This window comes from Podarcis liolepis (assembly GCF_965112155.1).
Source record: "Podarcis liolepis genome assembly, chromosome: 11".
Taxonomy (NCBI): Eukaryota; Metazoa; Chordata; class Lepidosauria; order Squamata; family Lacertidae; genus Podarcis; species Podarcis liolepis.
The window spans coordinates 56,787,192-56,799,431 of record NC_139565.1 but is presented as its reverse complement, the minus strand read 5'-3'; the positions used below and the strand labels follow the sequence as shown (position 1 = coordinate 56,799,431).

Below are 12,240 nucleotides of genomic sequence, written 5' to 3'. Positions count from 1 at the left end.
ACTGTGACGGAAACCAGAGCAGCACACGGAAACACCGTTTACCTTCCCACCACAACGGTACCTATTTATCTACTTGCACTGGCATGCTTTCGAACTGCTAGGTTGGCAGGAGCTGGGACAGAGCAACGGGAGCTCATTGTTGTCGTGGGGATTCAAACCTCCAACCTTCTGATCGGCAAGCCCAAGAGGCTCAGTGGTTTAAACCACTTCACCACCCATGTCCTGCTATCCAAAGTAGGACTTCCATATAGGAAGACACTGCACTCTGCAGCAAGAACATTTGATAATGGGAGCATAATGAATAAATCTGAGAATTTAGTTTTGGCTTTTAGGAAAAATAGTTTCCAGTTCCCATGCTTGTGAAGGCATGCTTAAGGTGGCTGGGTGATGTTGGGCAATGATATCTCAGAAGCTGGGCAATGAGCTGAGCAGGATATCCACCCAACTGTCCAATGGTGGGACAACAGAGTCCTACACAAGCATTTTGCCCAACCCTCTGATTGACTAAAAGAAGCAAACAGTGTACCAAGACCCCGTGACCTGCAGTTCCCTGGGGGATGAATACACACAGAGACCGACAGTATTTGGTTTATGGATTCAAATAGGCCACAACTTCACTGGTTACAGATGTGAGTGGTTTGGGACAGGAACTGGGTGAAGCCAGACTATATCACTCCAGTCCATTTGCTGGGAGTTGCATCTAAGGGCAATCCATCATTTGGAGGAATTCTATGACCTACATCAAATAGGGGTACCCCCAGAGGGGTCCCCATTGGGGGAATGGTATGGCCCTAGCCCCCATCAGGGCATTGGAGAGAAGCCACTCCCCCTCGATCCCTTTAACTGTGGGGTGTAAGAATCAGGTGCAGTCAAACAAAACATGGCTAGAGTAAACATGAAGGTTATGTCAGTCCTCCAGCTGGAACTTCCTGCTTTCCAGGACTGAAACAAAACTTCCTATGTGTAACTTGAGATGGGTGTGGCCTCTCCTGAAGTAGAAAGAACCAAAACCACAGACTGGCGACCATCTTGTCTCTCTTGTCTCTATCGATGCCATCTTAACGACAGCACTACTAAAATGCACCCTTGGCTCCAGGCCAAGAGAAAAAAAGGGGGGCTTTCTCCCATAAGGAGATAGTCACCACATTTAAACTATGTTCTAACCTTTTAAGTATGCCTTCTGGGAACCTTTGTGTGACCAGATGATTACTTGTGAGTAAATGTTTTATAGTTTACAGAAGACTGTGCAGTGTCTTATTTTAGGAGGGATTAAATGGGGAAAATACCAGGAAATATTTACAGAGACTCTAACGAGTCTGAGCAAGCTATCTGCTGTGTGTGTGTTTAAATAAAAGGGGAATGTAAACTCTGCTGATTTTGCTGAACTTTTAAAGACAAGTTGGGATAGGATATCTTAGACAATATATGGTCCCCCACATCCCTAAACATTCCCACATTAACAGGATACCCTTAATAAGGAGGGGCAGGCGAAGGCTACAACATCCCCTCCAGCCAAACAAAGGCTTACCCAATGCCTAACCTCACAACGTTGTGACGATTGCTATGAAGTAGGCGAAAACCAAATGGCTGGTGCCAATTTGCCAAGGCTAGCCACCTCTGCCCTATGAAAAGATCATCATGGTCCTTCTGCTGCCAATCTTGCCCCTGCAACTTAGAGTTACACAAAACTCTTGGGTGTGCCTTAGAAAGCACCATCAGAGTACAGGGAGGGAGGCCCAACACATTCTGAATCAAGTGTTCACACTCTAATAAACCCAACGAATAACATTTTGCAGCACGGAGGAGTTCCATGGTAGTTCCTCAGGGTCTCCTCAGCAGGTAAGTCAACATGGTTCCATGGCAGACCTACATTTTGGGGGCCCTGAAGCTTGAACTGTCATGGGAGCCCCTTCACTACCAGCAATGGGGTCTGGGTAACCGCTGTTATCTTCTTCAATGGGGTTGTTCCATGACCGATCACTACACCTTAACAACATCTGTGCTACTGACTCTCAGACTATGGGACTGTTGAAATATGTACAACAAAAAGTTGCTGTGGCTCAAATTGGGTCTACTAGACCCAGAGGTATAGCATGGGGAGGCCAGGGGGCCGTGGCCCCGAGCACACATTTTTGAGGGGGTGCAATCAGGCACGGAGCCCTGGCAGCTGAGGCACGGCAGCAGGCGGGTTGGTTTAGTAGGCAGGTGGATTGAGGCAGCGGGCGAGGAGCCTGATGGAGGCAAGCTCTGTTCATCCTCTGCATGTGTCCCCACCCCAGCTGCCCAGTCCACCAGGGGGGGTGCAACATTTTCCTCACACCAGGCATCAGCAACCCATGCTACACCACTGACTAACATGCTACACCACTGACTAAACCCAATATTTTTAAGCAGTGTGTACTAAAGTCACTTCTGAGACCCTCCAGGATTAGGAGCCCTGAAGATTAAGATTCATTAGTTTCACTGTAAACCAAGCATGCAAATAATGATAAGGATGATGATATAATTTATATCCTGCCCATCTGGCTGGGTTGCCCCAGCCACATGTCAGTGTTCAAGCGTTAGATAAGGACGCAAGTTCATGGAAACAATAAGCTCTTGCTTATCACAGGGGATTGATCTTGCCCCCATAGTGCAATCTCTCCTGCTGGCTTTTTACCTTATGTAGATGCCAGCCAGCAAATGGGCTCCTCTTCTCGTGCCATATCCGGATCTTGTACAAATTGCCCAGATCTGGGAGCTCAATCTGCAGGAAACATGCGTAAAACACATCAGTGGTGGCCTTTTCCTACTACAGGCACAATCTGGGGGAAGAATAGGCCCCCAGGGGAAATAAAACTGGAGATGCACGAGAACAGCAAAATCCATTAGGGGCATTTTCTGTGCAAGCTTTGGTGGAGCCAAAAGCTTGTTGCACAAGACCAACAAGGGGCACGATTCTTCTCCGGTTCAGATTAAATCTGAACCAGAGAAGAACGCAGGCATCATAATTTTCACCTTGTATTTAAGGCAAGAATTTGTCACACGTTCAGCATTCTGAGTCAATGAAGCGCCAACATAGCTGACATCTCCAATAAGTTTGCTATTTCCTTCCTTTTATAAGGGCTATTAAACCCTTTCACATAAACCACAAGGAATTGACTGGCTATTCTTCTGTGCCATTTAACCAGCACTAACTGCAAACAGGAAGCGTCTAGGCTGATTCCCAGGTTAACACAGCAGTAAACACAAGTCTGTTTGGAGCACACGTGGCGGACAGAAAGGCATACCATGAATTTGTCCGTTTGTCCAGCTTCAAAGTTATCAGAGTTATTGTCCAGCTTCATTTCGTCGGACTTTCCTTTGTCACCGTAAACCTGGAGGAAGATGGGGGCGTCTGTCCCTGCGCCCTTAATATCACTTGTCCATATCCACAGGGACCAAGGGTTTTCTTATAAAACAAAAGGTTCTGAATCACTGAATTAGAATAGTGAAAGCTGGTGATAAAGGAAAAACAAAGAAGGAAACCAAACCAAACCACCAGAGATGAATAGAGAGGTCCTTTTTTATAAAGCACATGCCCAGTGCTTTGAACACCAGCTATGTTGTGAAGATGTTCAACGGGGGAATCTCTTCTCATAGCCTAGAGATGCAGCAATGTGAATCACTTTGCAAACAATCCATGAAAACCTTCCCTTCCATTTTAGCTCAACATCGCACTCATGCTAGCCCCAATCCATTGCTTCCACTTGCGTATGTGAATTTCCCTTGCCTCCCAAGAGCAAAAGGGTCTGATCTCATGCAACACGGCACTTTCACAAAGTGGACTGTAATGTTGTGAGTCTGGACCTGGGAGCAAGTGTGCAGTCAGGTAACTGGTGAGTTAAGACACTGGACTTAATGGTCTCATTGCAGAGGGGGGACATGACTTTACATAGTAACGTGGGTTACTTTTAAAAGTGAAAATCCAGTCCTGCTCTGTTTAGGGTCCCTCCCATTCATTTTTCCTGAGTAGGGCCCTGATCTTCTGCCTCAAAATCCCACCCAAAAGCCATGACTGCCAGCAGACAGCCAGTGTCAAATCCTGGCTCACCTATAAAGCTCTCTGAGGAACGCTCCTCACTAAGGTGTCAACCGGGGTCTGATCTTTACTACTTAAGACTCACAAGATGGAATGTTTCCCCATAGAAAAAAAACGAGAGAAATCCTTGCATATATAGTGTGTCAGGCACAGGGAGTTTTTTCTAGAAAAAGAGGTGCTGGAAATTACTGCCCTTTTTTTAGGGGGGAGCATCTAGCCAAAGGGGAGATCGCCCCTTCTCTTCTTACACCAATGAATAATAATAATAATAATAATAATAATAATAATAATAATAATAATAATAGGCTGGAGAGGCCCTGAAATGGTGGTACAGTCCCTACCTCATGGGGTTATTGTGAGGATAAAGCAGGATAGCCCATGTACATCACCCTGAGGCAGGCACCCCCAAACTCAGCCATCCAAATGTTTTTGGGACTACAACTCCCATCATCCCTAGCTAACAGGACCAGTGGTCAGGGATAATGGGAATTGTAGTCCCAAAACATCTGGAGGGCCGGGTTTGAGAATGCCTGCCCTGAGGTCACCGGAGAAAAGTTGCAGATACGCACGGCTGTGATGACTGGCAACAACTGTGCAAATATTCAGCACTCTTCATGGCAACACACCACCAGTTTGAGGGAAAATCCTGAGCCTCCCAACGAGAAACCATATCCTTTCCGAAGCAGGCGAGGGAGATGACAATACAAGTTTATCCCGTTGTATGGCAGCAAAAGGTCACCAATTACTCAAGGGCACTGCTTCCTCCCCGTTTAATATACAACATCCACAAAGGGATTACGCTGTCAATAGCAGTCAGGGTCGATAATATGGCAGTTTAAAGGTCATAAATGCTTTCGCAGAATGGACTGCGCTGCAGAGATAAAGTGGCTGTCACATTAAGCGATGTTCGCTGTAATGAGCGCTGCTGCAATGGAATTGCTCCTTAAACGGGACAAACCGTTCGTCACCAAGGCGTCTTGATCATGCAGCCCCTTAACTAATTTTATAAGCATTCATTGCACTGATGTGATTGTGCACTGGAGGAGGGACAATGTAAATTCTCCCCACCAGTTATGAACCTTATGCAGCAATTTGTCCCCAAAGGATCTGGAGGACAGCAGACACCCTGGAGCCAGCAGGGATTGAGAACATACCTGGAATCTTCTATTTAACAGGTTGGGCACTCTAGCACTGATGCCTATCACTACCTCAAGTGGCAGAGAGTTCCATAGTTTAACCACATGAGGCGTGAAGAAGTATTTTCTTTTATCTGTCCTGAATCTTGCAACATAGTCACTTCCGAGCTAGGGAGGAGGTGGGGTTGCGGGCTTCACGCCCCTCCCCACACTCGTGGGGGCTGGCTTCAGCCCCCGCGATAGTAGGAAATCCTCGGACGCGTCATACCCCGAGCCAGCCAATCGGCTGGCTCAAGGGGCGTGGCCTCGCCTTACTTAGGTCTGGGGCAGCCGAGGGTCTCCCTCTTTCCCACGCCGCAGCTGACCTGGTTTTCCCTCCCCTCCCACCCTTTAGGTTAGGCTCTCTGACGTTGCTATGGACTTTGCCTGGTCGCCGTCAAGAGGCCTGGTAGGAATTTTTCCAATTGGCAGATTGGCACCAGCCACTTGGTTTTCGCCTACCTCGTAGCAAACCGTCACAACGCTGCGGTATTGGCGGTTAGGCATTGGTATTGGTATTGTTATGTAGATGGAAGAGGGGAAGGTAGCGCCATCACCTTCCCCCAAAGCAAAGGGTAATCCGGTAAAGGATTCCGGGGGGCATGGCCTTGTCCTAAGCCTATGGAGGTGTGGGCACACAGCACGCCCCCGCACGGGGACCCCGGGGGAGGTCCTAGTTGACGTGCCTCAGCAGGACTCCTCCTACTGGTGGTTAACCCATACTGGTCTTCAAGCAAGCAGGCTGAAGCCGGTTAGTTGTTAGGACCAATGCATAAACCAATACCGCTCAATTCCTGTAATCAATAAAGTTGTGGCCTAATTTGACCCATTAACTCGAATTCTTGTGTCTCGTTTCTTTATTTCTGAGGGGGGAGACGGGAACTCGCCGCGCAACCAGCTTCCTGAGATGTTCAGGTGTTCTAGTGTCATGGAAGGGGGAGAAAACCTTTTCTCTCTCCACTTCCTCCATGTCACACGTGATTTTATAAAGTCGTAGCTTGTCAACTCTTACTCACATTTTCTCTAAACTAAAAGGGCAATTTTTTGACCTTTTTTGACTCAGACCAGTGGCTTGCAGTGCTCTCGGTGCTTTTTTTTCTCCCCGGGTAAAAAATTGGGGGTGCCAGTACTCACATATTGACAACAGTGCTGTGGATGCCAATATAAAATGGCTGCCGTAGGAAGCAAAAAGAAGAAGACAATTTTTTGGTTCTCTGTACCAAGAAAGAACTGTCAGCAGAAAAACAACAACCCTGAGTGCCCCCAAGGGCAGGAGGGTTTTCAAATAATGATGGATGCCCTTCAAGCTTGGCTCTTTCGCACTTACTTTTCAGTCTCTTCTTACGCAGCGAGACCATTTCGTACAGCTCCCGTTCCACCAGTCCATCACCGTCATCCTCATCCAGCCACTTCCCACACGGGAAGGTCTGTTCGATACCAGTAAATGGGCAATACACCACCACCTGGAAGGGGAAAGGGAGCGCCGGAATAGACCATCCGTTTTTCCATTGCCCACACCCTCCTAGTGAGACATAATGCATTCACGGACACATAGGAGCCAACTCTCAGGGGCCAAGCGTTGGAAACATGCCCGGGAAGCTGCCAACTTCCCAAGACGTCTCTCCAGTGGTCACTCTCTGGCTATAAATCTCCCTCAGTCCAGAGAGACTGGTAATAAGTGTCCCCTCCCTCCTGAGAGTAGCATACGCTTCTTCTGGCATATCATAGCAGAAGAAAGAGTCAATCGTAGTTCTAAAACTACTTTATTTTACAGTCTATATACGCAGAATCCATCAGCATGTCTGCGCTCTCTCAGGACCAGTATAGAACAGCATTACAAACAAAAGTGAAACTAAACTTCCAACTTCCAACAGTACTGAGACTTCCTGTCTCACGCTCTCTCAGACACACACATGATATGCACAAAACATAGTGCTACTGTTGGAGCAGCACGGATGGATAAAAATCCTAACACCAAGGTCCCTTCAGTCCTCTCAATAAAATATTTGAGGGCCCCCACCCCAAAGTTAATGGGCATTGACATTCAAATGGGGTGTGTGCGCCCCATGTCACGTGATCGATCATGTGTGCCCGGGCTTACCGTATTTTCCGCTCTATAGGAGGCACCTGACCATAGGACGCACCTTGTTTTAGAGGGGGAGAACAAGGAAAAAAAATCTCCCCCTCTTTGCGCAGCGCCCCTTCAGCGAAGCGGCAGGAGAAACGGAGCCCCTTCCATTTCTCCTCCCGCTTAGCTGAAGGGGCGCTGCGCCTTAGCTGAAGGGGCACCTACCCTTCAGCGAAAGGAACCCAAAGCCTCCAGAGTGCAGCGGGAGCTCCTGCCGCGCTCCGGAGGCTCCAGGCGGCTATCTTTGAAGCCTGGAGACTGAGAGGGGTCGGTGCACACATAGGGAGCTATCTTATACAGAGTCAGACCTCTGCTCCATCTAGCTCACAATTGTCTATACTGACTCAGCCATGAGACACTCCCAGCCCTACTGGGACACACCAGGACTTGAACTCGAGACCTACTGTAGGCAAGACAGATGTTCCACCGCCGAGCTGAATTCCTTTGCAGTATTTTTTAAAATGCATTCCTCATGAAAATCCTTCATCATTTTAGTGCAAATTTCTCCTGATACAATTTTGCCTAACATACACATTTTTGCCATGAAATATCCCCCGAAGCAATGCATTTTTATGGACACTCTACTTGGCTGGAGAACGGCACTTCAGAGAGGTGAAAATTTTCAAAGGATGGCTGTGTTTTGGTTCCCACATGATTTCAGGAAATGCTAATTAGATAAGTTAGCCTACAAATGCGGACTGAATTGAATTTATCCACTGTCCCTATTCCTTCAAATATTTGGAGCTGGCTATCACATCACCACCACCCCCTTCCTAAAACAAGCCCCCCATCCATCTCCTCTTCCCCCCACTCCTTCCAAGCACAATTCAAAGTGTTGGTGCTGACCTTCAAAGCCCTCAACGGCCTTGGTCCTGTATACCTGAAGGAGCATCTCCACCCCCATCATCCAGTCCGGACACTGAGATCCAACGCCGAGGGCCTTCTGGTGGTTCCCTCATTGCGAGAAGTGAGGTTACAGGAAACCAGCCAGAGGGCCTTCTCGGTGGTGGCGCCTGCCCTGTCACACCTTCTCACCAGATGTCAAGGCAATAAACAACTATTTTACTTTTAAAAGACAAGAGAAGGCGACCCTGTTGAGGGAAGTTTTTAATGTCTGACACTGTATTGTTTTTAATATTCGGTTGGAAGCTGTCCAGAGTGACTGGGGAAACCCAGCCAGATATGTGGTGTATAAATAATAAATTATTATTATTATATATAACTGAACTGCAAAACCGCAATGTCCACAAATCGCAGGATGACACAGCTCTTGGGTTTGATCTGGAATCTGCTGCCTCTCCCTAGAAATTAAGGCAAACCTGCCACAAATGACCTCCACATCCCTTCTGCACAACTGTAAGAGTGGCTGAAGAGGCGGAGAAGGAATGCCATCCCCCAATCTTGCAACTGCAGAGCAGCCCTGGTGCCTAATGAGCACGCAATTGATTTCTGCATATGTTTCAGTGCCGCATGGCATATATTAGACGAAATCAGATTTGTGGGGCGCATTATTGCATCGTATTGACTGGCTAACCTGACAGCAGCATCACTGAAACAAGAGCTGAAAGCCTTCCAAGTCACTCTGGTCAGACCACAAATAGGGGAAAAGTGACTGGACAGCTGTCCAAAGGCTTGAAGTGACCCATCCTCACCTTCTCACAGTACCAGCCGCAGCCGACACCTGCATTGTCGTGTCCAATTGAGACACGGCTCAAGGGACTCAGGAGAGCAGCTATCTCCACATTGAAAAGATCAGTCCTGGCACGTTCGAACTCGCCTCCTTCCAGGAAGACCTTCCCGCTGTTCTTCAGCCCTTTGGAGCCATGCATGACCATGTGGATTTTGGAGTTTGTGCCAGCCCCTCTGATGTCCCCAGTCACCACAGCCACGTTGTAGACAATGCCTGGATGGTGGGAGATGGGAGAAGAGACAGGGAGGGAGATGAGGAACCACCACAGTGGAAGTCTTGGCGTCTGCTCTTTCGGCAACACTTTTTACAGGGGAAGTGGGGGAAGTTGCCAGCCCAAGGGCCACATTCATTCCTGGGAAGACTTCTGGAGGCCATGTGCCAAAGGTGGGTGGGGTCAGAGGCAGAGCAATGCCTGCTAACGTTACCTTTGCGCTCTACGTGGGGCTACCTTTGAAGGTGACCCAGAAACTGTAATTAATCCAGAATGCGGCAACTAGACTGGTGACTGGGAGTGGCCACCGGGACCACATAACACCGGTTCTGAGAGATCTGCATTGGCTCCCAGTACATTTCCGAGCACACTGCAAAGTGTTGGTGCTGAACTTTAAAGCCCTAAACGGCCTCGGTCCTGTATACCTGAAGGAGCGTCTCCACCCCAATCATTCAGCCCGGACACTGAGGTCCAGCTCCCAGGGCCTTCTGGCGGTTCCCTCCCTGCGAGAAGTGAGGTTACAGGGAACCAGGCAGAGGGCCTTCTCAGTAGTGACACCCGCCTGTGGAATGCCCTCCCATCAGATGTCAAAGAGAAAAACAACTACCAGACTTTTAAAGACATCTGAAGGCAGCCCTGTTTAGGGAAGTTTTTAATATTTAATACTGTATTGTTTTTAACACTCAATTGGGAGCCGCCCAGAGTGGCTGGGGAAACTCAGCCAGATGGGCGGGGTATAAATAATAAATTATTATTAGTATTAGTAGTATTAGTATTACTAGTATTATTAGTATTGTTATTATAGTAGGCAGGTTTCTATGGGACGCAGGTGGCGCTGTGGGTAAAACCTCAGCGCCTAGGACTTGCCGATCGCATGGTCGGCGGTTCGAATCCCCGCGGCGGGGTGAGCTCCCGTCGTTCGGTCCCAGCTCCTGCCCACCTAGCAGTTCGAAAGCACCCTTAAGTGCAAGTAGATAAATAGGGACCGCTTTATAGCGGGAAGGTAAACGGCGTTTCCATGTGCTGCTCTGGTGCCGGTCCACCAGAGCAGCTTTGTCATGCTGGCCACGTAACCCGGAAGTGTCTGCGGACAGCGCTGGCTCCCGGCCTCTAGAGTGAGATGAGCGCACAACCCTAGAGTCTGTCAAGACTGGCCCGTACGGGCAGGGGTACCTTTACCTTTACCTCTAGGCAGGTTTCTACCCACATTCATACACCCATCTCTCTATGGGCAAGGAAGAGGTATTGTTACAGTTGAAGAGCACATTCCACTCAGCTAGGGTTCAATCCTTACTCAGTGTCAAGGAGCCATCAGAAGAGCCGGGTCAAGCACAGGGAAGCGTACACATGGCAGGCACAGAATGCAATTCACTCTTTATTAACAGAAAACAACAGCACAGCAGAATCCTCTGGTTCATCCAGCTGAGACACTGCTGAAACTGACCAGTATCTCCACCCTTCCCCTCTAGCCTAGGGTTACCAGACATCCCCGTTTCCCAGGGGCGGTCCCCGGATTTGCAAATTTGTCCCCAGACAAATTCCATCCCCGGAATGTCCCCGGATTTCATCTAATGTCCCCGGGAAATGTGGCAGCAGCAGCAGCCGCAGCCTCAGCAGCCCGGAGCCAGCCTGGTAGTGCAGTTGGCTCTGGCTGGCTTCAAGAGCTGGCCGCTGCCTTGGCGCCCACCATTTTGCCTCGCTGGAAGTCCCCATATGATATGTTGCCCCACAAGACACATCATATCAGGACTCGGAATAGGGGCTAAAGACACAGTGCTGGGTGCCGGCACCGGGCAAGAGCTGCGCAGGGTTGGTGCGCCACTGCAACTTGGCACTCAGCTCACCGTCAGCACCGCTGCCCAAGGCAGTTGGCTCCGGCTCGGCCTCTGGGTGGTGCTTGGGCGGCTGTGGCTGCTGCTCGGCTTTGCCACTGTGCTCCTTGACTTGCAAGCAGCAGATCAGCTTGTTGGCCAGCTCGTCGTTGGCCATCACAGATGAGAGGCGAGCAGGAGACAAGCTGATTCGGCCCAAGCACGCCTCCTCCCACTCGCTTGCCGCTGGCTCTGCCCCGGACCCACTGACTGGGCATGCCACGGCGCAGATGGGCGGCCACTGGATGATGTCTATGCAGGAGATGCCCAGACAGGCGGGCAGGGCAGCAGGAGGAGGAGGGGGGTTCTGCTAATGCTTACTCCCGAGTAAGCCTGTAGAGGATCACAGTGCAAGGAGGGAGAGGGAGGGAGGGAGGGGGGAAGCATGGCTAGTGCTCCAAGAAAGGCCGGGACCCAGAGGAAGGCCGCGCAACAGAGGAGACCACAGAAGAGAAGATATTAATTCTTCTTTAATAACTTTTTTCTGGGGGGAAACACACGATTGATTGATTGATTGATTGATTGATTGATTGATTGATTGTGTCCCTGGATTCATTGAAATAAATCTGGTAACCTTACTCTAGCCTCTCACTCTGGATCCCTCCCAAGCAGACGAAGGCTACATCCAGGAGGTGGGCTCCTTCTCTAGGCCTGTCTGGCCCATTGCTCAGCATCATGCAGGGAGTCAAAGGGGGAAGAGAGACAACAGGACTGGGACTGCCCCGTTGTTGTGTAGCAGGGACAATCCTGGAGGACCCTCCTTCTTCTTGATTGCTCAACCCCTCTGCTTCTAGCACCTCCCAGCTCTTTTCTTCCATAGACTGCTCCTCGGTGTCCCACCACCACTATCCGGGATCTAAGTGGTCTTCTACTGTGTCCTCCCTGGGGGGTCTTGGGCAGGATGCTCTAACTGCTCTTCCTCATCCAGCCAGTCCTTGAGACTCAGCCATGAACCTCAGTGGGTGACCTCGCACCATCCGCTGCCTCTCAGCCCAACCTACAACCACAGGGTTGTTGTGAGCATTAAATGAGGAGTGGAGAGAACCATGTAGGCCACCGTGGAGAGAAGAAGGCGGGATACAAAGGCAAGAAATAAATAAGTGGG

At 49.5% G+C, this 12,240-nt stretch overlaps 1 protein-coding gene across 6 annotated transcripts in view; it reads right to left on the bottom strand.

Annotated features, from left to right (window-relative positions):
- The window catches only part of LOXHD1 (lipoxygenase homology PLAT domains 1), a 181,133-nt gene that overhangs the window by 102,679 nt on the left and 66,214 nt on the right, over window positions 1–12,240 (bottom strand). For all 6 annotated transcript variants that reach the window (XR_014517219.1, XM_083465658.1, XM_083465661.1 and 3 more), the window contains 4 exons: window positions 9,016–9,266; window positions 6,563–6,698; window positions 3,270–3,430; window positions 2,660–2,746 (listed from right to left, as the gene is read on the bottom strand). Coding sequence is in view for 5 of the 6 variants with exons in the window: in XM_083465658.1 (XP_083321784.1) it covers window positions 2,660–2,746; window positions 3,270–3,430; window positions 6,563–6,698; window positions 9,016–9,266 (635 nt within the window). In the remaining variant the exon portion in view is untranslated. The remainder of the gene's footprint in view (window positions 1–2,659; window positions 2,747–3,269; window positions 3,431–6,562; window positions 6,699–9,015; window positions 9,267–12,240) is intronic.